Here is a 24,397-nt window from a genome sequence, read left to right on the forward strand (position 1 = left end):
CAATTCCACAACAAACAAGTCCAATCCAACCCACATTATTCCACTCCACAACACATGCATACACTCCACTCCAAAACACATAGGTAAAAAACATTGTAATTTACAATGCCAATATCACTTTCACACATGTGAGACCAATTTGCATTGCAAATGTTTGTTATGCTATGCAGTCTGCTTGAAATTGAAATGCATGTTTCGTCAGATTACCGATAAATGAATAATTTTTGGAGCCCACATTTTTGTCCATTCCACCTTAAACTACTCAATTGTGATGGTGTTAGGTTAACTTTTATAAATCTGCTTTGTAAAATAAGTTCTCACAAGCTAGACATTTTTCATGCTAAACTCAAACACGTTAAATAGAAACCAATATTTATTTCACAAAAAGAAAACACTGCATTTTAAGAAGCATCGTCGGAAAAATGATTTGTAGTAAAACCATACACTTTTAAGTATTTACCGTTTCCATTTCTCAACATTAACAATGCACTTCAAGACACAAACAAACACAATTATTCATCGTCTACATTACCTACACAGATGCTCAGTGAAATTCACATTCAGATGTGCTTTAAGTAGTCAGTGTACATCTTGCAACTTATTTGTAGTTCCAAAAATAAATTATATGTGTTTAAAAACCAGAAACACAAGTACTTAAGTACTTCAGTACCATCATTTACAGTAACAAAATAAAATTAAATATTCTGGGTCAATGGTCCGTCATACCAAAAATGGGTACCTTAGTAAGAAAGAGGGATCATTTTGAAAAGCTCTAACACTACAACACGTTTTACATTGGAGGAACAAAGATCACAGTAAATTGTGCTAATGTATTTAGAACCTTTCGTTCTTATTGCGTTCTAAAAGCACTAGTCAATGTGCCAGCCATTGACACCTGTAAAAGGTGGCTTAGAACTAATACCCAACATGGTAGCCAGTCGCAGTCACTGGCCACTGATGTTTACGTAAGGTGGTAGATGAGGCAAAAAGTAACAACTGCGGCCATATCGGAGCAATAAACTAGATTTAAAGGTCAGTGGGATACTAGTTAAAACATCAATTTCAGTTGCCCCTTGATGTGGAATACATTTTAGGGATTCAACGATTCATTCAAGTGTTTTTGACAGCACTACACATGTTGTCCCGCAGCTGCTTCATAGGGCTCGATGTTTTATGGAGCATTCCTTGAGATAACCTCTGTAATTCAATGTTTGGTGAGCTATTCACAGAGCTATTTGGTGCTTTGTAGGATAATGGGATAATTCCCATTACCAACCAACTCTAAATCAGGCAGTAGCTTTCTATCTTAGCCTTGTGGTGTACTGAGATATCACTGCTTCTAATTTTAAATTAATCCCATTTCATGTATTCAATAGAATCCCGGATGCAACTGCCCATGGCGGACTATACATGTGAATGTTCCAATACAGATGGTGGCAGCAGCAGAAAAACCCTTCTATCAATTGAAAAGAGACCATAGATTCTACCAGTGGGTTTGGCCTTTGGCTTCGAGGTGGGCCCCTCAAGCCCTCCACTTCAAGCTTTCCACATGAATCACACGGTGCAGATTTTTGGCATTTTGAGAGTCCATGATCCATCTTAAGCAAGTGGGAAGGCAGAAGCTACAACATTGTGTCCAAGAAAGCACTTTGCAAAACGCGGAGTAGAGGGAGAGACTGGGGCAGCTCGCAGAGATGACAGATTTATTGTGAACTGTTCTTTGGTGAACGCTGTGATGGGATCCAGCCGACTGCTGATTTCTCTTGTGCATTCCTTTTAAGTTATGAGCAGGCTTTCTATATTCCCCACCTAACGTTTTCAGCATTGCATTTGTGATATTGCTTTATCTGCTCCTATGAGAGGTGTGCCGTCTATGTCAGGCATTGAAGGCGGGGTACCCTGATGGCATTTATGGGCATCAAACTTTCTAAAACATGCCCAACTTAGTTGAAGCTTGTAGGCCATGGCTTGCTGGATGGAGCAAAATTGTCTACAACTAAACAGCTGAAAAACTGAGATTCTCATTATTGGGAATCAGCTAAGCTTCTGGGGGCCCACATGAAGGCTTGAGGGTCTTAGACCTCTGCCAGCGGCCAAACAAGTGGTAAAAGGTTTGGCAATCTGGCTGGATAGTGAATTTAGGTTTGATCACCAGATTATTAGTGACATCCTGCTGTTTTGGCCTACTAAGAAGTTTCAGAGGATTCTTTAGATCCTACCAACATCCACACAGAAAACCATAATAGAGGTGTTGATCACTTTATGCCTGCATTATGGTAGGTCCTTTCCCCCCCTTTATTGTGTTGTCATTTTTTATTGAAGCAAAAATACACAACATGGGTACAGTGAAGGACAAGAAGGAATAAACTGTATCATTAAATGGAACATGGAACTCCCTCCCCATCCACCTACGGCTGACACAGGACCATCTCTCCTTCAGGAAACAACTCAAGACCTGGCTTTTCGAGCAGTAGCAGGACCCCTCCCCCCTCCCCCCAGCGCCTTGAGACCCTAGCGGGTGAGTAGCGCACTTTATAAATTTGATTGATTGATTGATTGATTGAAATGCAAATCGGAGGGTGGAGAGGGTGGGTGGGGAGGAGAAGGGCACAGGAAGATGGCACACATCACATGAGAGTTGAGAGGATAACAAATGTCGAGGAGCCAGCGGGCCGTGGGCCCACGTAGGGTATGGTAGGTCCTTTAACTTGGTCTCTCCAAGGCTTCCTTAAAAAGACTTAAAACTATTCAAAACGTCTTCTAGGCCATACTCCCTTGTTCGCTTCTTTGGAGGCACAGCTAAGAGAACTGCATTTGCTTCCCATTAAGAAGTGCATTTAATACAAGGCTCTGACACACCTGGAACCACACTGTTTTAGAAGTTTGTCACCCCTTACCTCCCTGCAAGATGCCTATGCTCGGACAATCTAAAAATGGCCTAGGTTTCTCCGATATACTGTATTAGACAGGGAGGGCAATCTTTTAGATATTTTCTGGGAACATCTGAAGACTTGGCTTTACTAATTGGCAAAAGCCAGACTGACTGAGGGTGAAATCTGTTTCTTCTGCAGCACTGAGAAACCCTATTTGAGTAACCACGTGCTCTATAAAACATATAAATATAAATACAAATATAAAGAATTGGGTGGCAATTTAATGAGTTAGGATTGGATGGTGTTACTGGAGAAGGGTAAAGGTGGCTTTTAGGGAAGAGTGGATGGGACACTGAATATTGGAATGAGGTTAGGGAAATCATTAGAATTTTAATGATGTTTTTTGAAGTGTACCACACATGAACTGAAAGCGCGAGTTGATGGGCCATTCCAGATGAGGGTGTGGGCTTGGATTTTGAAGAAAATCTAAATAGGAAGAGCCTGGATGAAGCTTGTTAGCAAGGGGCCTGAAATCAGCAATAAATAAGAGGGACTGGATGAGGCTTTATAAGGAGGACATGAGGGGGGTGTTTAGAAGCAGGTCTGGATAGGGCGTTTTAGAGAAGTTTTTATAGAGTTTTTCAACAGAGGGTCTGGCTTTGGCTTTTTGATGGAGGTTTGGAAAGCGGTATTAATCTAGTGTTGTAGACTGTCTAAATGGGGTAAAATATATGGGGTCCGAGTCACAAACTTCACTTTGTAGTACGTTTTGTAGTGCTACACAGGCGCTACAATACATAATACAAAGTTCAAGCACTGACTATGCTTATTGGTGCGAAGTTCCCCTCCTCAACTGCGGAGTCTCCGCACATGCAAGCATGGATTTTAGTAGTAAATGTGGGGAGGACATGGGGGAGTCGGTTGTAAAAGGGAAAGTCTTACTACAAAAAGGGATGGGATGAGGAAGGAGTAAGAGGAGGTTTAGGAGGGGTTTAGGGATGGATGTCACCCACTCACTCACACATGAGTAGGCCAATTGGTGGTGGGGACATGTAATTTAACTTTTGTAGTAAGTTTACACTCAGAATTTGTGTATACTGAACAAAGTAAACATACTACAAAGTGTAAACTAACTACAGAAATGTGACCTACTCTTGTGGATCAAGCCCACACTTTGAGTGAACCTTTGCTGTGGGGACTCCAAGGTGCTTTGATAAAGAGCTTTGCAAAGTAAGATCTGAACAGAGATTGTTTAGAGATTGGTATCGATGGGGCTTTTTTGCTTGTCAATTTTTTTATTCTCTTTGCAAAGAAAGGCTATTTCTGAATGTATTATTCATAGGGTTCTAACGATATATATTGCTCATTGACATATATCGCTTCCTATATGCCTTACTTAGATCATGCTGTTCCTAGAACCCCCACCATCTTTTTCATCCCCCTTAAAGCACTGACTACCACAGACTACAGTGATCGACAGCTATAGAGCACTTGCTTGAAACTGAGCTGCTTTTATTTATTTACACTAATTGCAAGGAAGAAATTCTAGGTGTGGGAAAGGGTAGAGCTTGGCTGTGTTTTTGTGTGTTCACGGACTTTGCAATGGGATTCAAGGATTCCGCTTCCTCTGTCGTGAATCGAGATCTCTGAGGCAGACAGGGGCTTATGTTTCGGGCTTCACTGACTTTTCTCCCTGGAAAACACTTTCTCCTCTCAATCCGTTTTAATACATTACATGCTGATGACCAGCGAGGAGGTTTGAGGAGCCGACCTCCCGATATGTGGTTCAAGATCCAGTAAGCATATGAAGGAGGTGACTGAATCATGTACCTCTACCTTGACTGGCTCTGTACTAAACAGAGAGAGGAATGGCTGGAGAGATAAACAGTGTGACTCAAATGGTCAGTTGAAGCTGATGGCTCTTAGGTGTTCAGGGCTTCAAGTTCAGTGATCTGGCTAACACTCATTCCTTGGAGTTACTGCCATCGGAATTCTGAACATCAGACCAATTTTCTTCCTATTGTTGCAGCCCGTGTCTTTTACTATATATATATATCTTTCACTAACGTGCTCAATAAAGCGTTTACACCAACACCACATGGAGACTGACAGTCGCTAAAGTAAGCTGGTCAACACTTTCATTTGTGCAACCTCCCAATGACACTGAATAATGCCAACAGTTTGCAACAATTGAAATGCATGGTTTGTTCTGATTTTAAGTTCAATTAGTGAACATTGACCATGCATCATCATCATACTGAATTATTCAGATCATCAGCATCTTGCTAACTGTCCTCCACACATCTGAGGAACCTTAACTCGACATACTTTAAGATCAAATTGTTTGGAGGATCATAATCCCTATATAACAAATCCAAACTTTGGAGCCACATTTTGCTGAATACTCAAAAGGCTTGCACATTTAACATCCTGTTTTCAAGTAACATTATACTTTACAGCGGCACCCCTGCCACCAGTAATACTGCACGTTCCTATATATAATAAGCATTCACAGGGTATCGACTGGGAGTGCAGGGTTACGGTACGTCCAACGAAACATCCTTTTCCGGAGGACACTGAGAACAACGAGGACAGTCAATAGTATCGACAGAAGCGTGATTCCAATGATGAGCAAGGCTATGAGGGCGGTCTTAGCCTGTCTCGCATCCAGGCTGCTTCCAAAGAGCTCTACGCCTGCTTGGCTGCTGCCTGAAAAATAGAAAAATCTCATATAAATGCTTTATTTAATTAACACTGTCACAAGAAGTTTTAATTTCAGAAAGTATTCATACCTTTTGTAACACCATATTCTTCATATGGGCCTACAGGATCTATTGTGTTTGATCAAAAATAAAAAAAGACAAAGGTCTGGTATTAGATCATTCATTAATTAGCAGATGAAGGACTCTTCCTGGCAAAGGAACAATTCTGAATGCATGAATATCTTGTGCTCAGCCCAAGAAAAAACATTTCGTAGCCATCACAAAAATGCTCCAGGTGTAATATAATGCTAAATTGTGTTGCTTGCGTGTATCCAAGATTCACGGTATTTTTATTTATTATTTTCAACCATGCAAATTTATTAAAGAACAAAATATGATTGAATAAAGGAAAAAGTACAAAAAGGGACAAAACGTAACACTCTCAATACAGCATCCTGTTGTTATTTTCCATTGTTTGAACTTTTACCTCGAGTAATTATTTTCTGGCTTTATTTTGCCGCAAAGTATTCCAGGAATGACCAAAGGAATAAAAACGCTTTGATCCACTGAATATTTGGGGAAAGAAACAACTGAGATAGTAGAAGAATTCTTGGAGTGAGTAAATAGCCAGTAGCGGGGCGCATGAGCGATGGGACTGAGACAGAAAGAAGTGGGAAGGCTAAACCTGGGGGCTGCCCTGCAACTGGCTTGATGTTATGATTATCAAAACAAAATAATAAAAAGAAAATATACAGTTTATTTAATAAATACCCTTTAAAACCCCAATTAACCCCAGCAGATGGGCGGCCCAGTACAATCTGATTGTCCAATCAATACCTCAAACTGAAGAAGCCCTCGCACAAAATGGAAATTAAACTAGGTATTTTATGGAAAACATAAAATCCCAGGTAAGTAGACATAGGGCCTTATTACGAGTATGGGAGTCTTCAACAGGGGACCACCACTGCGGTGGTCTCAGGAAGACCACCAAACTAGTGGTGTGTCTGTCCGCCGGATTACGAGTTCAATCCAGGGTGGGTGGGCGGTGCTGTGGCAGAGTCACTGCTGCAGGTATGTTAGGCTCATAGAAGAGCCTATACAACATACCACCACCGTAAGAGAGCCTACTGCACGTATGTGCACTGTGTGGAATACACCATGCCATGCATGCCGCACAGTGCATGCACGAAAGTGCAATTATAGAGGGGCACAACATGTGACCCCCGCACATACCTCCTGTCAGGCCCCCTTACCTGCATTTCGATCACACTTTTCATGGTGGGCTCCCTGCCATGAAATGGGCGATGAAAATGCAAGTCGTAATAAGCTCGGCGGTGCAGGCATCAGCACCGTCAGCATATGCAGGCCCCTTTCCACACCACCACTGCCGTGGGATCCTGGATCCCAGCATAGGCAGCAGTCTGATGGCCATCCCACTGCCACCATCGTAATATGGCGGTCAGACCACCAGGGTGGTGGTGGTCGGACCACCACCATGAGTATGGAGGTCACAAGGACTGCCATACTCGTAATAACCTCCTCTGTTCATGTTAATGTTATCGCCCTACTCCTCAGTGGGTTTCACTACATCTCTGGGTAGATCTCCAGTTTTCCTTTTCAGGTCCAGTGGCAGCCTGGCAATAAAAAAAAATAAGCAGATGCCTAAAACCAAATTAAGGAGGGGCTCTAATTAGAGGAAACAATCCAATTAAATAAAATTAAAATCGGTGGAAAAGTGAAAGTGCCAACTACATAAGGAGCCAGACGTTGGCAGCTAGTCCACGTCCTCCACTGTTTCAGTCAAGTTATTGAAGCCTATATGAGTGTGCACTGGTGAAGCATGGGAGACCGGCTACCTTCAAGGAAGGGCATTTCCAGATGACAATTTACGGACGCCCATCTTATTGGAGTACACTAACAGTCAAAAGGTATGTAGCTAAGTTGAAATCTCTTCCCAAGTCAGCATTGGAATTCCTGCGGGTACCATTAATATAAAATGTGGCAAAGGGTTGATCCCTACCAGCTGCTTTCCTATTCTTCTCTCTGACAGCAAGCATAATGGCGGATGACCCTTCTGCCCAACTAAAACATATTGTTCCACTGCAAGACTCACCGCAGAATTCAGAAGAAGCTTGATTTTGGAAGATGGCAGGGGAACGAAGCTTGGCTGCTTAATGTGGCTTCAAGCAGGTTCAGCACTTTAGTAATAAAACCCCTAACGCTTTTTTTTTAAGCTTAAAATGATAAAATGAGTAAAAGGAGTTCCTTTTTAGGTCTCGGCTAGCATGCGCAGCTCGCTCGGCAAAATTTAATGATTTTGAGTAGTTTCAGTAAAGGGCTTTAAGCCCCGCCCCTCTCTTCCATTGGCCGGCCTCACTGTTCATGCTGAACGGTGGCCAGCCATTGGAAAAGAGCTCTTTATGTTGTATACTTTTGGCTTTTTCAGCTGGCCCACTTGGACGGGCTCGTCTGCTTTCCTTATGCCGTGAAAGGTTTCTTATCTTTATGGGGCCATGTTTAAACACATGGCCCAATAAAGACAAGAGATTGAGGCTTGTTTTGTTTTCCCTCTCGTAGCTCCTCAACCCCACTCTCTCTGCTGTCCCTCCTCCCTCCCTTCCAATCAATCATGGGGTTCCTTATTCTGCAGACTGCACGAAGGCCTCCGACCCTGAGCTTGTTAGGACTTGAGAGCTGACTTGCTTTTGGTGTTTTTGGACTAGTATAAAGTGTCGCCTATGGCACCTCCCGCAGCTGCCCCCTGTTCCCCGTAGATTCCAATCTGTAGCATGATGTTCCCCCATAGCGTGAGTGCAGTAAACAAGGCACGTCGGCTCTCCCCTTTTAAAGCGTGATGAGGCGCACCAGGGCGAGAAGGCGGAAATGCCCCGCTGGTGCCAGCGCCAGGGGGAGGCCAGCTGACCATCAGCGAGGCATTCATTCCACGTGCCTCTCCAGTTACCGCATCCCAACGAATTTTAAGCCCCCCACCCCCACTAAGGTTTTAGGGCCCTCTTTGTTGAACAGCTCAAAACATGTTTACGTTCAGGGTGGTGTTGCCTCGCGCCGCCCCAAGCAGCTGTTGAGGACTAAGGTGCCCACTGCGGCCACTCGCCGGGAAGTGCAGCGTCTTAAGGAGCAACTGCAGGGCCTTAAGGAGCAGCTGTTCACGTGACGATTGCAGGTCATTGGGGAAATGACAGTAGCTTCAGAACTCAAGGTAGGTGAGGCGTCCTTTGCATTGTGAGTCTAGTGTCCGTGAGGCTCAGGGGTTCCATGGACACACAGCCCTCCTCCCCCACGATTGAAGGAAACCAGACCCCCTCCACTTACGGAGGACGCAGCCAATCCCTGTGCCTGTGACCTGCTGAGACGCAGAGTCTGCTTTACTGCTGTCAAAATGTCAGCTTGAACGCTCGCTGGTTAAATATCAAAGTCGACGAAAGTATTGGGGTGCTTTACATGAGTACCAGTTATACTAGGCATGTTCATTTTTGGTAGGCACAGGAGAAGGAGAGTAAGATGTGCTCCCTCTGTGCTTCCTCCTCACTTCCCTCCGTGATGTGATCACCCTGTGTGCTTCCTCCTGACTTTCCTGCGTGATGTGCTCTCCCTGTGTGCTCCCTCCCCACTTCCCTCCGTCATGTGCTCACCCTGTGTACTTCCTCCCCACTTCCCTCTGTGATGTGCTCACCCTGGTTTGCTTCCTCCCCACTTCCCTCCGTGATGTGCTCACCCATGTGTACTCCTCCCACTTCCCTCTGTCATGTGCTTACTGTGTGCTTCCTCCCCACTTCCCTCCGTGATATGCTCACCCTGTGTGCTTCCTCCCAATTTCCTCCGTGATGTGCTCACCCATGTGGGCTTCCTCCCCAATTTGATTAAGTTAAAGCCATTTGCTTTGCTAATGGTATTGTATATCAAAGCAAATGGCTTTAACTTAATCAAAGGCGAGACCTATTGCATTTTTAATGCTTGTTTCCTTAAGGCGAACTTTAAACAGTTTCTTCAACATTAGCTGAAGTTCCACTGCCAAGGGTACACTCACTAGTCCCTAAGCAACAGAATTGAGGTGGAGAAATTAAACTTCAAAAGCCTTAAGTTATGTTTGTATTCAGTTGGCCACACCATATTTTTTAACATGTGGCTTCTTGTCCAATCTCATGACTTGGCTTGGCTATACACGTTTAGGGCGGGAGCTGATGGGCACTTTTATCCAAACTCAGGAATTTAAGTGCAGTATGACACATACTTTCACATATTAGTCTTACCTTTGTCCATCTCACAGCACCTTTTCTGATGTTTACACAGTAGGATTGTAGCATTCTTTGACCCCCCAGACATTTTTCTCGTCTTTATAGTGTTAATAGGGCATGTGTCTGTTGGGTCGTTAATCTAGCCCTAGGACCCTTTTTCTAACGTTTTATTAGATTAAACCAGGCACCTAACCGAATCCTCAACCATCCACCAAAATCCTCAAGTTTGAGATAAAGAAGACCCCTCCACCTCTACCTGCATCTCTGAGGTTACGGGGAGAGGGAGTGGCAGCGGACCAGTGACCTGAGCCTTTGGCTCTTACCCTGTGGGGTGAGGCTGCAGGTAAGCTTGAGCGACAAAGGCCTTGGCTCCCCAGGAGGCGAATGCGTACAGCTGAAGTCATGGTGCGGTCATGGTGCGGTCAGCGACTGGGGGCCAGTGGCCTGTGCAAGAAGTCAACCAGATGACTAGATTACGGTCTAGGTCTGCAGGACTGGACAGATAGGATAACCAATAAATGGGAAAAGAAGAGGGACAACCCTGCTAGGAATATTTTCACAGCAGGGAAAGAATGAATATTCAACACAGTATGTAATGACGTTTGAGTCATTGGTAAACCATTGTGAAGCAGCAAATGTGCAAGATGTTAAGTTAGTCTTTATGGAGACTAAAATATATATGATAGAAGCATGGCTTATTGGGACAGGTAGCAGCAATATAACTGAGAAGGTAAAGAGGAGAGCTTGGAGGAGTCAACAGACAGTGAAGCAGCCCAAAAGGTGTTACCTGACTGTCAATGTTGTGCCACTAAGTCATCTTTAAGATGTGAAATAAATAGTGAGCCTTCCAAGACATATTTTCCTTCCAATCAGAAAGATCCACCAGTAACTTCCACGCCATACAGCTAAGCCCCCAGATAAATAACTTGTCATGAGTTTATGAGTTCAAGTAAAAGTATGCACCACTGTCCATACTATCCTGGGGACACATTAGTCTCTCATTTGGGAACAACTTATTGGTCATATCAGGCAAACTGAAAGTCAACACTGCCAAAAATCATCACTCAGTGGAGCCATTTTCACACATTTGGGGTCTCTTTCATGGCTTAGATGGGACTTTTTCATAAATTGCATTACTTTTGCCGTGTGTTTTTTTGTGGCAGAATTGTGCAGTAAGGTGAAAATGTAATTCTTAAGTCTAATGACATTTGATGCTGATGATGGGGGTATTTCTTGCACCTTGAGGCAGTATTGTCCTTCAAATTGTCAGTTTTAAGAACTATTTATATCGGCTCAGCTTTAAATCTCATGTTGTGTTTCTCATACTGTGATAGAGAAATGTAATGTTGCTATAAGGTACAGCCACAGTTCTTTAGGGGGGAATTTCAAGAATTGTGTCAGGGGTTGACTTTCCCACCCATTTTCCATCACTTACAAAAGGTATTTTAAGACGCCATCAGAATATTCATATATTTGTATATTATTTGGGAAGATCTACTCTGCTCACCTTTATAAAATATCTATTAAATTCTTCTTTTAAATAAAAAACATGGTCTATGAATGCTTTTAAGCATAAATTTGCTCCTTTTCTTTAAAAGAAAAAAATTACGTCAAAAGCCTATGGATTTTAGATCCCAATGGGTTCCCTAATAATAGAAATATGTTTTTACAAAAAATATTAGTGACCACATTTAAACCATAGCCATTCAGCCAGATGATTAACTCGGGTGAAAATATACAAGAGGTAATCCCATGATGGGTATATGTTTCTAAAATATTGTGTATTTTGGCAGAAATCTGAATAAGAAACCAGCCTTAGGTACGGGTTCTCTGTCATGACAAAACACCCATGCCAGAAGTATCAACAAATGTAAATTCTGCTGGTTTGGTAAATTGTTAACTTGGAAACTACTAAAATGCCTTTCTAATGTTGTTCCTACATTGTCTTATCAGTTTTCAAGGGTGCCCCTCTAGTGTATCCTCACAAGATACCAATAGGATTACTCTACCTACAAGTTACACCCTGAAGACCCAAAACACCATGTCTGTACCAACTACTGGGGGTTGCTATCTTGAAGAGCTCTGGAGAGGGCTAGACCCGTCCTCCAGCAGGACAGAAGACCATGAATCCACACCTGATTTTCGTCTGATGGTGAATGTTGTTTCCATGCCAGCATGAATGTGGTCGGTTACATGACAATGCAGTAACCAGGTCCCAGGATTTCCCGCTATCAGCTCTATGGTCTGAAACGTCCCAGGAAAAAGATCATACACATCCGCCCTGTGCTCCTTGTCGGTCTGCGGAAAGAAATGACAAAACAGTAAGTTCACTAGTATTTGATTTTTTAAATTTAAGTATTATTTTGACAGTCATCTGTCCCAGGTTCAACTTTCCACAGGCAACCGGACAGCTGTAAATACTTTATCACCAGATAAGGGTGTCTACTTTTCTTTTGTCGATTTATTATATAAATTCCGCATATTCTACATTGTACATTTTTGTAAACATTCCATAATGTCAAGAATCATACCACCACCAGCATTTTTAACATCACCTGGCGCAACCACCCATGAATTGGGAAACACGGCAAACAGTTTTGCTTGTCTATGTAGAAGTTCTAGAAGGTGATTCTTCACACCTCATTGGAAATTATTTTTATTAAAACATTGTTTGGGTAGGTTGAGATTAAAAGAATTCAAGAATCTACCTTTGTTAGAACGACTAGGTGACATTCATCTCAACAAATGCATAGATGTTAGGAAAATAAACAAATGGGGTAATTGAACATTCCAAATGTTACTATGGAAAGCAAGATAGTATTAAATCTATTGAATAATGTGTGTCGGCACAAAGATCTCTAGCACAATGTGTGATTTCGAACATGACAACTGCCAGCAGGTTTTGCAAGATCAAATGTTAATGGAAATCAACTACAAAAAAAAGTATAGGAAAGAGTATGGGTGAATGCAGAACTGGCATGGAATGCTACTTCAAAATTAGTTAAAGGGGTGGAACACTCTGAACGTTTTATTCAAGAAATTAGAGCTGACTCTACATTTCAAGTACATTCTATGGTAAGTGTTTTTGCTGAAGTGTCAATTTCTCAACATCAGACCTGGCAAGTGGGAAACATCAAGTTGTCTTGAATGAAGATTCCACAATGACATTTGTTACACCAGAAGGTATGTTTTGCTATCATCCTCTTAGCCTGCCAAGTGTGGCCTCCGATTTTTTAAAAAACGGATGAAATAAACTTTGGATGGTATTGGGGGATCAGTGGCGTTCCAGGATGATAACTTAGATTTTGGCAAAATACATGCTTGACCATGACCAAAACATATCCTTCAGGAAAAAGGTCTCAAACTTAAGTTTTATAAGTAAAATGTTTGTAGAAAAGAGGTTGAATACAGAATCCATACCATTATTAATACTGGTATAAAGCAAAAATCTGCCAAGTTGAAGGTATAATGAAAGCACCGACGTCTACGTCGAAGGAAAAATTAGTGGCTTTCCTTGGATTAACTTAATTTCATACTAAATTTATACAAGATTATGCTACTAAGGTGAAACAACTCAGATTTCTTCTTCTAAAAAAAAAAAGGGGGGGCATTTTCCTTTCTTCTCTGACAAGAAGCTTATGGGGTAGTGGTTGTGGATTACTATTCTGAACGGCCCGCAGTAAGGATGATTGAAGAAGTTACATTATAAGTCACTGTGGAATTATTAGAAGCGTTATTCTGCAGGGAGGGATTGTCTGAATTTATTGTATCAGCAATTTACAAGAAATTACACTGAGCAATTCTTTACCAGTCAGGTATACAACATTGGATAAATTCTGTAATTCACTGTGAGGTAAATGGTCAAGTGAGAGATCGAACAGATTAACACCCAAATCTATTCAGTTAGCTTTCAACGCCGGAATTGTTTGGAGGAAAGCATTGGAATCCACTTTTTTAACTTACAGGACTAAAACTAATCCTATTTCCTTGTTGACTCCATTTCGGTTGTTATGGGGATGTAAAGCGGGTTCCAAATTGGTATCATAGTAGTTAAAAATAATTGTGGTGGATTTTGGAATTGATTAACACGAAATGAGAAATGCTGTGGATATGTACAACAAATGAAGACTTGAATGGACAAGAAGGGAGGAAAAAACAGTTAAGTCTTGGGCGAAAAAAAGGGACTGGATTAGACTGAAGAAAACTTCTTATTCTGGTAAAGGTACTGCACAAGGCCTAATCCCATGCAGGTAATTGAGCTTTTCAAGAATGCAGTTAGAGTAGAGGGTGGAGCTATGTCGAATTTAAAAAGGGGGTCCTTGCGTGGTAAGTAAGAGTACAGCATGAGTTAAAGAATGTAGCAGAATGTAGAAAAGAGTTGATTGCTGCGAAGATGATAGAATTGTGCTTATGGGCTTGTCTGGAAAAGATGCAGTAGATGGGCCATTTGAGTTGGAAGGATCTAATGGGGCTAGGATTGCAGCAAAAAAAATGCTGCATGTTCACTAAGTAGTGGAATGAGTCCTAATGGCGAAATGCAAGGAATACTAAAAAGTGTACATTGTCGCAAGCTGCCTCATGCTTGCAGGATTATGTAATGTATTGTAGAGTTGCATTTTCCATTCACATTTGGTATTATCTTATGGTAATTTTAGTTTATTTTCTTTACGACATTGTGGAAAATAGATAGTAGAATATTTAATGTATTATTTTGTTAAGGGGAAAGATGAGCAGTATTATACTAGAAATGAAGACACTGATGACCACTCCATCAACTTTGTGGCAATGTGTAGCTAATTTAGAAGAACAAGATTGGTACAACAGGAGCATCAAGCAGTTCCACTCCAACTGACTTCAGCCAGTGTTCCTCAGTTCTACCTTCCAGCTAGTGACATTTACTAGTCATAGAGTAACAAGGTTAGGAAAAACGCATGACACACAAGCAGGTGCCATGAATAGTTATTCATGACATGCAATAGTTAACACTGGGAGGCTCAACCAATTCTCCTCTTCACATACTAAGACAATATGGTGTAAGGGCTCAGTTAGGAAAAGTGTGTTGGTCTGTAGTGACCTTGAGTTACAACTCACAAATGTAGCTGCCTTTCTTTCACACAGTTAATCTATATTGGGATGTTACAAAGATACTTTCCCACTCACAAGTATTACAATCAGATACACATCTTTTTAACTGCTAAGTACATTTAATTTGTACTAACCTTGAACAGGAAACTCTGAGCATGGAAGTGGACAGTGTGCATGTCAACTTCATTTCCAAGTCCCATCAAGTACCAGTTTGTCTTTTCTCCTTCTATCATTGTCAAGCCATGAAGGTTTCCATAGATCTTTCCATTTATTGCTGACGAGAAAAAATATTTGATGGTCAAGAAAAATTTGTTTTTGAAGTACAGAACTGAATTTTTTGTAAACATAACCGTTCTTCTACACATCTTTCCTGCTGTGACAATCTTGGACTTGCCTTATTTAACACTTAGACAAGAGACACCCATTTACGGAATTGCAAACAAATGTGTTACAGAAACTGTGATTTCTATTTACAATTGTCAGAAAACGACATAAATAAATCAAGAGCTTCTCATTTTAAAAGGACGAATCAATTATCCCGGCTTGTCAGAGTTTTTCCCTCCACAGTAGACCGAAACAGATCTGTACCTGATTTGCTTCTGTTTCCCCATCCCTATCACTATCTGCCTCCAAGGTCCATAGCATCTGGTTACCTTTCCTAGCATTTCCTGCCACTATGCTCATCAGCGTTATTGGTATAGCTGGTTTAACGAAGAACTGAGACTACAGCTCCCAGAACACATTAGCATGCCGAATGAAGCCCAGCACTGAAGAATATGGTAGAGACCACATGGCGCAAGCTGGCAATTCTAGGCAGCCATTACCTGGCTCACTATTTTCTGCTGGAGCATGACCAGTGGCGGCTACTCCGCTAAGGCAGAGGAGCGTCGACCCACTGCTCACGCAGCAGTGTAAAAAAATTAAATCATAATAGAAGTTTTTCTGTTATTATGATTTTCTTTTTTCAACCAGGCTGGGTGGGGCAGGGCTCCTGTGACGTCGGGAGGAGGAGTGGTTGCTGCACACGCCAAAGTCCTCATGACTGCTTGAACGGCCCTCTCGGGCTGCCCCAAGCAGTCATGCGCACTTTGCATGTTCCTCATCAGGCTGCATTACACAGCCTGGTGAGAAACATGCAAACCCTTCCAGGTCGCGCCTGAGCGCCGAGCTACGTCGCTCAGTCCAATCAGCGTTGTGATTGGACTGAGCGACGTAGCTCAGGGGAGGGGCCTGAGAGCTTCCTGGTTCCGGAGAGACGACACGACAGTGGAGAGGCGGCTGCGGACTCGGGTAGACTGTAAGTACTTTTAAAAATGTTTGTAATGCCCCCCCTTGAGCCCCCGTCCCCTCGCCCAACTCGCCCCACCCAACCCTCCCTCCCACCGCAACTCCACTTTCGTTCCTTGCCAGCCGCTGCTGAGCATGACACACAAAATGGCTGAAGGCCAGGGCACCTCTACTTGTCTATCGGCTTGGCCCAAATATTGGGCCCAGGTTGGTTTCTAATATGCAGGTTAGTAGCAGGACAATGCACAGTGACCACACTCATCACAGTGCCTAAATATATATATTCCCCTGCAATACAGGTAGCAGGCAACAAATTAACCACCACTGCATATAGAAAGCCAACTGCAGGCAATGCGACCCTCCATGCGTCAAGCGCACACCCAAAACATCTCATTGCAAGTATACCCTACGGGGAAGTACTGCGTTTAAAGCGCATATGCAGTACCCCCGAAGAATATGAAAGGTGCAAAAATGAAAGTTTAGAGAGGTTGCGAGCCAGGGGTTATACAAAAGATATGCTTACTAGAGCTACAATTAAAGCAGGTGAAAGACCTCGAACAGAATTACAACCACCAGATATCGAGGTAGAAAATGAAATTGTAAGCAGCCAGGAGACACCAAGATTAATTACCACGTTCAGTAGACAGGAACGTAAAATAAGAGCAATACTAAATAGAAATTGGCCAATTGTCTTAACCGATAGCATTTTAAAAGAAGACCTTTCAGATAAACCTCAGGTAACTTTTAGAAAATGCAAAAACATGGCCGCCTATGTCTCACAACCACTGACAGCAGGGGCTCCTGAGTCTATGTGGTTGCCAAGTAAACAGGGCTTCTATAAATGCACAACCTGCCGGGCATGCAATTTTGGCGTGAACACCACTAAATATAACACCCCTTTTAGTGAGTATGAATATAAAATCAAAGGCAACTATGACTGTCGTACAGAATTCGCTGTATATATACTCACATGTACGTGCGGGCTCAGATACATGGGCAGCACTATTAAACCAGTGCATGTAAGAATATTACAACATATACGAGCGATTATCAACAGCAATCCCACCTATCCGGTAGCAAGGCATTTTAAGGCAATTCATGATAAAAACATCAATTGTTTAACCTATTATGTCATTGATTCAGTACCGGTACCCAAAAGAGGTGGGGACAGAGAAAAGCGTTTGAGACAGATCAACTCTGTCTCATCTTCCTGCTTCCACACCCTCCGCCTCCTTCGTAAGACCTTCAAATGGATCCCCCTCGAACACCGAAAGACAGTCACTCACGCCCTGGTCACCAGCAGACTCGACTACGGCAACGCACTCTACGCCGGAATAAACAAAAACCTCATCCGCAAGCTACAGAACATCCAGAACGCCGCCGCAAGACTGGTCCTCAACCTGCCAAAACACTGCCACATCTCCCAGCACCTGCGCACACTCCACTGGCTCCCCGTCGAGGCGAGAATCACCTTTAAGATGCTCACCCACGCACACAAGGCCCTCCACGGCACCGGACCAGCATACCTGAACAGCCGACTCAAATTCCACGCACCCCAAAGGACCCTACGATCAGCCCAGCTTTCCTACGCCGTGGTCCCCCGCACCAGAAAGACCAGATCGGGAGGCCGCTCCTTCTCCTTCCTCGCGGCCAAAGCATGGAACGCCCTTCCGCTCCACCTCAGACAGACAACATCGCTCCCCATCTTCGCAAGAAACCTCAAAACCTGGCTCTTCGACAGACCCCCTCCTTGATGGAATGGAACCTGCACCCCCCCACGCCCCCATCCCTAGCGCCTTGAGACCCTTACGGGTGAGTAGTCGCGCTTTAACAAACTCCTGATTGATTGATTGATTGAGACAGTTGGAGACGAAATATATATTAAATCTCAATAGTAAGTCTCCATACGGATTAAATAACACGGAAGATATGCACACGTTCTTATAAATACAACTGTAAAATATGAAGCAAAATACGGTAAAAGATGAATTAGATTCTTATGCAAATGCGCAAGCCAATCTCTTATTCCTAAAATTTCAAATACACTTATATTTTTTCATTTTTTATATGCACTGGGCTCTTTTTCAGACAATGCAGATAACATATTTGGTTTTATGCCCGGGCTCGGACTATTAACTATAGAAATTTGTAAAGAACTTAGTATGCAAATGTAATATAAAATGTCAAATTATCGGTTTTTTAAGGATAGTCATTACTAGGCATTGTTTTGCACATATAAAAGGAGGAATTTCCTTTATGTACTGTGACTGCGTAATTTTGCACATAATTGGGTTTACAGGCATTTATGCCGATATCTGGTTTCAATTCTAAAGTTTTATTTCTTTAAGAGTTTTAACATGAACCAATGCATAATATTGCAGAACAGTGGATCGATTTTTAAGCATTTATGCTGCTATATTTAAATTCTGAAATGCGATTAATTTTAGAGTTTTTTAAATATTGTAAAATATCATGCAATTGTATTGCACATATTTATTATCTATTTAATATTTATGGCATGATTTTTGCACATTTATGAAATGATGCATGTCTAAACAGTGACTACAAAAAATGGAACCGTTAAGACAACATAAATAATGTGAATGTTATATGGCATACATAAGGAGAAAAGTGCATTGTCTTAAGTAGTATGTCTTCACTTTTTAGCACCACGTGGTGAGAATGGTTGAAAAAACAAGTATTTAATGTGGAAGGTTAATGCATGGTGGCCATGTGATCAAGGTACTTGTTAACCGAAACGCGTCATGCCAGAGAAGAACCGTGACAAAAGAGAATAAATCTTCCTGAAATATTTACCTGCTGCGTGGTGGTCCATTATTCTGTGGTACGAAGTACGCTGAATGCAGAGTCTACAAGGATATATATATATATATATATATATATAGCATATAAGTTTATCCACAACGTGAAGAAATAACCATCCGGCACTCCAGGTAGATTTTACAGAAACACATTTGGGCTTTATTCACGACGAGATTACAACATCTACACGTTTCAGCAGACTCCTGCTGCCTTGTGTAACAATCCTGAAAAATGAATCACCTCTAGGCACGTTCAGGCTTAAGAGGGTGGTCTGGAAATTTAAGTTACAAAGCCTTATCTCCAGCCTCACACTTTTTTTTAGATATACAACTGAAAACAAGGTGATTTGCCCAGGATCACACAACTTGCGACAAATGGGGAAGTCAAGGTTAGAACTCAGATTTTTTCAGTTGCTACAAAGGGATGGCGGAATAGACAGGTGAAGCAGGAGTAACCTCCAGAATCCCATGGAAGGATGAGGCCAAATGATCGGACATTCAGCTCCAACTAGTGTGAATCCAGGCTAATCCTTCTCTTCAATGTGCCATACAGTGAATGATGTCACAACCACAGTTGACATCACCACACAAAGCACCATTCTGGAGTGCCTATGGTTAGTGTAGTGATTGAAGGCTGGGAGAAAAGAATTTTTTTTTCTCTACACTTAATGGCCATTTAATGTTTTACATATGCAACATGGTGTTTAAGGGGCTAATCCAAATCTAATCCTTAAAACATATGGGATAACCAAAGAAGCTTTTCTTTTAGCAATGTTTTTAAGGTTTTAACTATTAACTAGAATAAGGTGTTTCCCTTAAGAAGAGGCTGAGAACACGAGTTGGCAATCAGAAATACACTAGAGACTGAGTGACTTACTTGTGGCAACAATAGGGGCACTTGTCCCCAACGACCCTCAGCAGCTAAAGGGACTTTATTAGGGGTGGCTGAGCAATAGGCCACCACTCACGGAACTCTACGGAATTTGGCAGAGTTTTTGGGCAACTCCACGCAATTCCACAGAGTGAAACTCCTCAAGTTCCACTCAGCCCTACATGTGAGGCAGAGTGCTCCCACCTTCCTACTGTTTGAAAAATCTTCCTTGAGTCACCATATATCCATACTACTATTATAAAGAGAGAGCCCAAACCTTTGAGGCGGGTAAGCTCAAGAAGTACAGCACCAATCACAGCACCCAATACAGCATTGGAGAGGACAGTTGCAGCAGATCGACATAGTCTATACAAGTGGCCACCGTATACATTACAAAGGTAAAAGAACCTTAGGGGTAAAGTAATCCCTTGTGGGCGTTGTGCTGTCAGTGATGGGAGCGGCAAACAAACCTTCACAGGACTCCCTTGTAGGCGTGGGCCTTGTGAGAGGGGTGTGGACAAACAGCAAACACCAATAGGCGCGGCATTCACGGGGCGCGCCATTTCCCGTCATTACTGGTAAAAGCAAAAACGGCATTGTAAACAAAAATCTTCACGTTACTCCGTTGTGGGACTGGCCGTTGTCAGAGGGGAGTGGCAAAACATGAATGGGTGCCGCATTCACGGGGCGCGCCTCGTGGACGTTGTCAGAGGGGCTTGCCCAAACACCAATGGGCAAGGTTTCATGGGCCACGGCATTGCTACAGTGCTCACACGGGGGCTCAAGCCACTCAGCCTAACAGCGGGGATCACAAAGCTTTGCATACTGCTCCTGTGCTCAAGCGGGGGCTCAAGCCACTCACACTAACAGCGGGGAGCACAAGCTTCGCTTATTGCACGCGCAGGCCTCGCAAGCATGCTGTCATGCACTGCAGTCTTAGCGTACACAGATTTACAACAGGCAGCCTTCGCATTTACCACTGCCCAAATTGCTACGGCCCTCAAGCGGGGATTAAGGCCAATCAACGTACCAGAGAACATTACAAAGCTTTCACAAAATAATTGTTCACACATGCACAGGCCTTGCAAGCACGCTGTGACGCACTGCAGTCTCAGTGTACACACATTTACAACAGCCACACAACGTCGGACATAAGCTCTTAGGGATTCTATAAGCAAATTACTACACAGCACCCACAAGATGCAAACGTTACCGCTAAGGAGGCACATATCATGAACGCTCTTCCTAACAGTGCATGCACAAGCGCACAACCATATTGCACAGAACTTTCCAACTAACATTATCGTCTATGATCAACTTCAATAAACAGGTACATAACGACAGGTAAGCTCAATGATAAATAACGCTCCTAAATAATCTTACCTTTTGTGATACTTACCTAATGCTGCTAAACTCACGAGATCTTACAATAAATTTTGCTTGACTATTACAACCCTTTGCACACATTCTATTTCAGCCCCTGACAACATCGGCACGGGCTGCTAGTATAAATATATAGACATATATGAAATATTCAGTTTAAAAAACAAATATTAAAATAACTCTAAAGTTAGGTGAGAATTTCAGTGACAATGTAATGATTTAAATATACAAAACCACTGAAACTGTGGGTGATCCCAAAGTAATTGGCCCAGAGCTGGAATGATTCCGCCTGTAGTCCTGGAGGGACATAGACACTTATCAGTACTACCGTATCCCAATCTCACTTACCCAAGACCACATGTAGCAGCCCAGGTACACCAAAACACGTCTGTGTCACCTGGAAGGGAGGGATTTTCTCACCAGGAATGCCACCCTCTGGAACCCACTGTGTAGCCTGTGCGTCCCGCCACCACGTCGTGTCCCCTGCCCACGGGGGCACAGTAGAACCCCTTTAAATGCATTTCATGGAGAAACTCAACATCCGCCACGTAACATTCAAGTCTCTCTTGATCGCGCTTCCCAACCCATTTACATTTCACGTGACAAATCGAAGGTGGTGCGTCTCCATTGCACAGTTTGCCAGTATACAACACCTGGAGGAGCTGGCCGCCCCGACGGGAGAGGGGGTTAGCAATACTGGCCTTCCATTTCCTACCCTGGCTAGAAACTGCAAAATCAAAACTATACCCCAAATTCCCACCCAGCGTATCTTACAATGCTGCAGTCTTAAAACCAGCTGTCACCCCAATGCATTGTATGTCCGTTAACAAACACACATAAACATTTGGACCCACATCAATTGAAGTCCTCAGCCCCCCTCGTCAGTGTGATTGACAAAATGGCCCCTCACAGTCATTACTGTCATTACTCACCACTCCCCGTGTTAGCGCAGTGGACAAGCTCCATATCTCTTCCATGCCCACTGATCCAGTAGTGCGCCCACCTTACTGTCTGTAGCATCACGCTAGTTTGTCCAATGTCAAAGGGTAGCCCTCAGTAGAGGTCCAAGATAGCCGTCTGTGTCACTAATAAAACTCTCTTCTGACGAGTTGACGATATCTGTTTCCAAGGCCTCCCACAAGTTGGTGATCTCCAGGGAGGTTTGGTGTTGGAGATTCGCCACCACCCTCGCTTTGTCCATCTGCTCTTGCTCATTGGTTGGGGTGGTATGCAACCTCCTCTGCTGTGTCTTCCGTCTCCTTTTCTTTCCAGCCATCACAACACCTGAAACCATTCCTCCTTCGCCAGTGGCTAGTATTCCTATTTCTCCAACCGGTCCCAGACAGCAGCTGCCGCCATTGGAAAGTCTCACAACCCAGAACAGGAGAGCATACCGACTATCCAATTTGAAGAGGTGTTACTTAACGAACCGGAAGGATTCCTTTTGGTGCTGGACGACCGCCATATAATCGGGGTAAATGTTCACCTGCGCACCCTTCACCATCCACAGGCCATGTGTTCTCGCCGCCTGCTATATAGCATCCTGACCCTGGAAGTTAAACAAGCGGGCAACCATTGCTCAAAGGGCTGGGCCCAGGCAATTTCAAGGTCCTCCCCTGTAACTACGCTTCCAGGGATATCTCCACACTGGGGCCTTCAGACTTCTCCAGGATCCCCACCACCCGAATATTGGTAGGAGCAGCCCTCAAAGTAAATACTTTTTGGACTCTCTCCAGGGCCCTCAGGTAGGAGCCAATCTCTGTTACTGATAGTCAGACCTGCGCTACAGTGCTTTTGGTATCCCCCACTCTGTCCGCTACCTTACTGTGGTCGGTACTAAGCAAATGCACCACCTACGACACAGAGTCGATTTTGACCACCATGGCCATCTTGCCAGATGGCCAGAATTGTGAGTGTGTGCATATCCAGGCAGCTGTCTACTGGCAGGGTCGGTTGGCCGCCCCCTGAATCTCCAGGCATGCTGCACGTTCCCCACCGTACCCACCATCTTAATGGTGCAAGGGCAGAATATGGTGCAACAGCTCCAGAGTTGCCACCAACCGGCGTTGGGTGGTCGCCCCCTGTACAACCACCCTTCAGTTATGGGTCAGAGGACCCAGCTCCAAGGGTAGCAAGCCAGACAGGGCCTCTCTGCTTGGGGCAAACGTGCAACCCCCAAAACCCGGGCATGAGCGCCCCCTCCACCCTACATGCCTTTGTCCAATTGCCCAACTCCAGTGACTCTAACCACAATTTCCGGTGGAGGTGAAGGTTCCCTTCCTCACCACTACTGGATTCTCAGTCAGGGCCTGGTGCTATACGCCGTCTGTAGCATTCTGCCCGAAGGGGGTTCCAGGCCATGAGCGGGGTAGGGGAGGGGTGGACGAAAGCACATCCAGTCTCTAGTCCATTATACACAATGCCAAGAGGGCTACCAGAAGATCGTAGACTGGGCTCTGTTTCAAGTGTCCTCCAAGTCAGGCTATGGTTACCCAGAGGGCCCGGCTACGACAGCCTGCTGTAGCATCAGCACTTGTAGTTCTTGCTTTTCCCCACAGGGGGTCCAGCACACTCACCAGTTCAGTGGGCCTCTCTACCATCTGAATATACACCAGGGTCTGTGCCCAACTGGCTCCTCTTCTGCCCTGCTCTTCTTGGGGGAAGATGACCCCTTCTCCCTTTACTCTCCTCCATGACGGCTGACCCCAGCATAACACAATTCTTTCTTCTGTGGCAAGGGGAGAGAGGTGAGAGGAAGCATGTCCTCTTTGCAGGCTTCCCGTGCAGCTCCTCAGCCACTAGAACCATGTTTCCCTGAGAATGAGGGCCACATACCGAGATATCTCCCGCAAGTCATTCTCTCTGTCAGGGGGCACTCCCATACTGGTATCCAAATGAATCTCTGATGCGGCAGCAGCCGCCATGCTGAGATGCAAATGGAAGATGGCGGTTTGGCCAGCTCCAGTCTGTTTGGTGTAATTGCTCCAGCCTCGCTGGTTTCCTTTGGCCTGCGCGGCTTCAAATGGCGCTCACGCGAATCTCTGTGCTCTCGGCAGCACAATCCTGGTAACTGCAGCACCTGGGGGTTGGGGGGGTGCAAGGATCCCTTTCACTCACA

General features: G+C 43.8%; 1 protein-coding gene across 1 annotated transcript in view; it reads right to left on the reverse strand.

Moving 5' to 3' along the window:
* Positions 1–358: 358 nt before the first annotated feature.
* Positions 359–24,397, reverse strand: part of LOC147660954 (ferroxidase HEPHL1-like) — a gene marked incomplete at its 5' end in the record, with an annotated part of 82,665 nt that continues 58,626 nt past the window's right edge. The window contains 4 exons of the mRNA XM_086951413.1: positions 359–5,582; positions 5,666–5,704; positions 11,967–12,129; positions 15,051–15,190. Of these exons, the coding sequence (XP_086807539.1) occupies positions 5,383–5,582; positions 5,666–5,704; positions 11,967–12,129; positions 15,051–15,190 (542 nt within the window). The remainder of the gene's footprint in view (positions 5,583–5,665; positions 5,705–11,966; positions 12,130–15,050; positions 15,191–24,397) is intronic.

This window comes from Lissotriton vulgaris, unplaced genomic scaffold (genome assembly GCF_964263255.1).
Source record: "Lissotriton vulgaris unplaced genomic scaffold, aLisVul1.2 SCAFFOLD_1007, whole genome shotgun sequence".
NCBI classification, from domain to species: Eukaryota; Metazoa; Chordata; class Amphibia; order Caudata; family Salamandridae; genus Lissotriton; species Lissotriton vulgaris.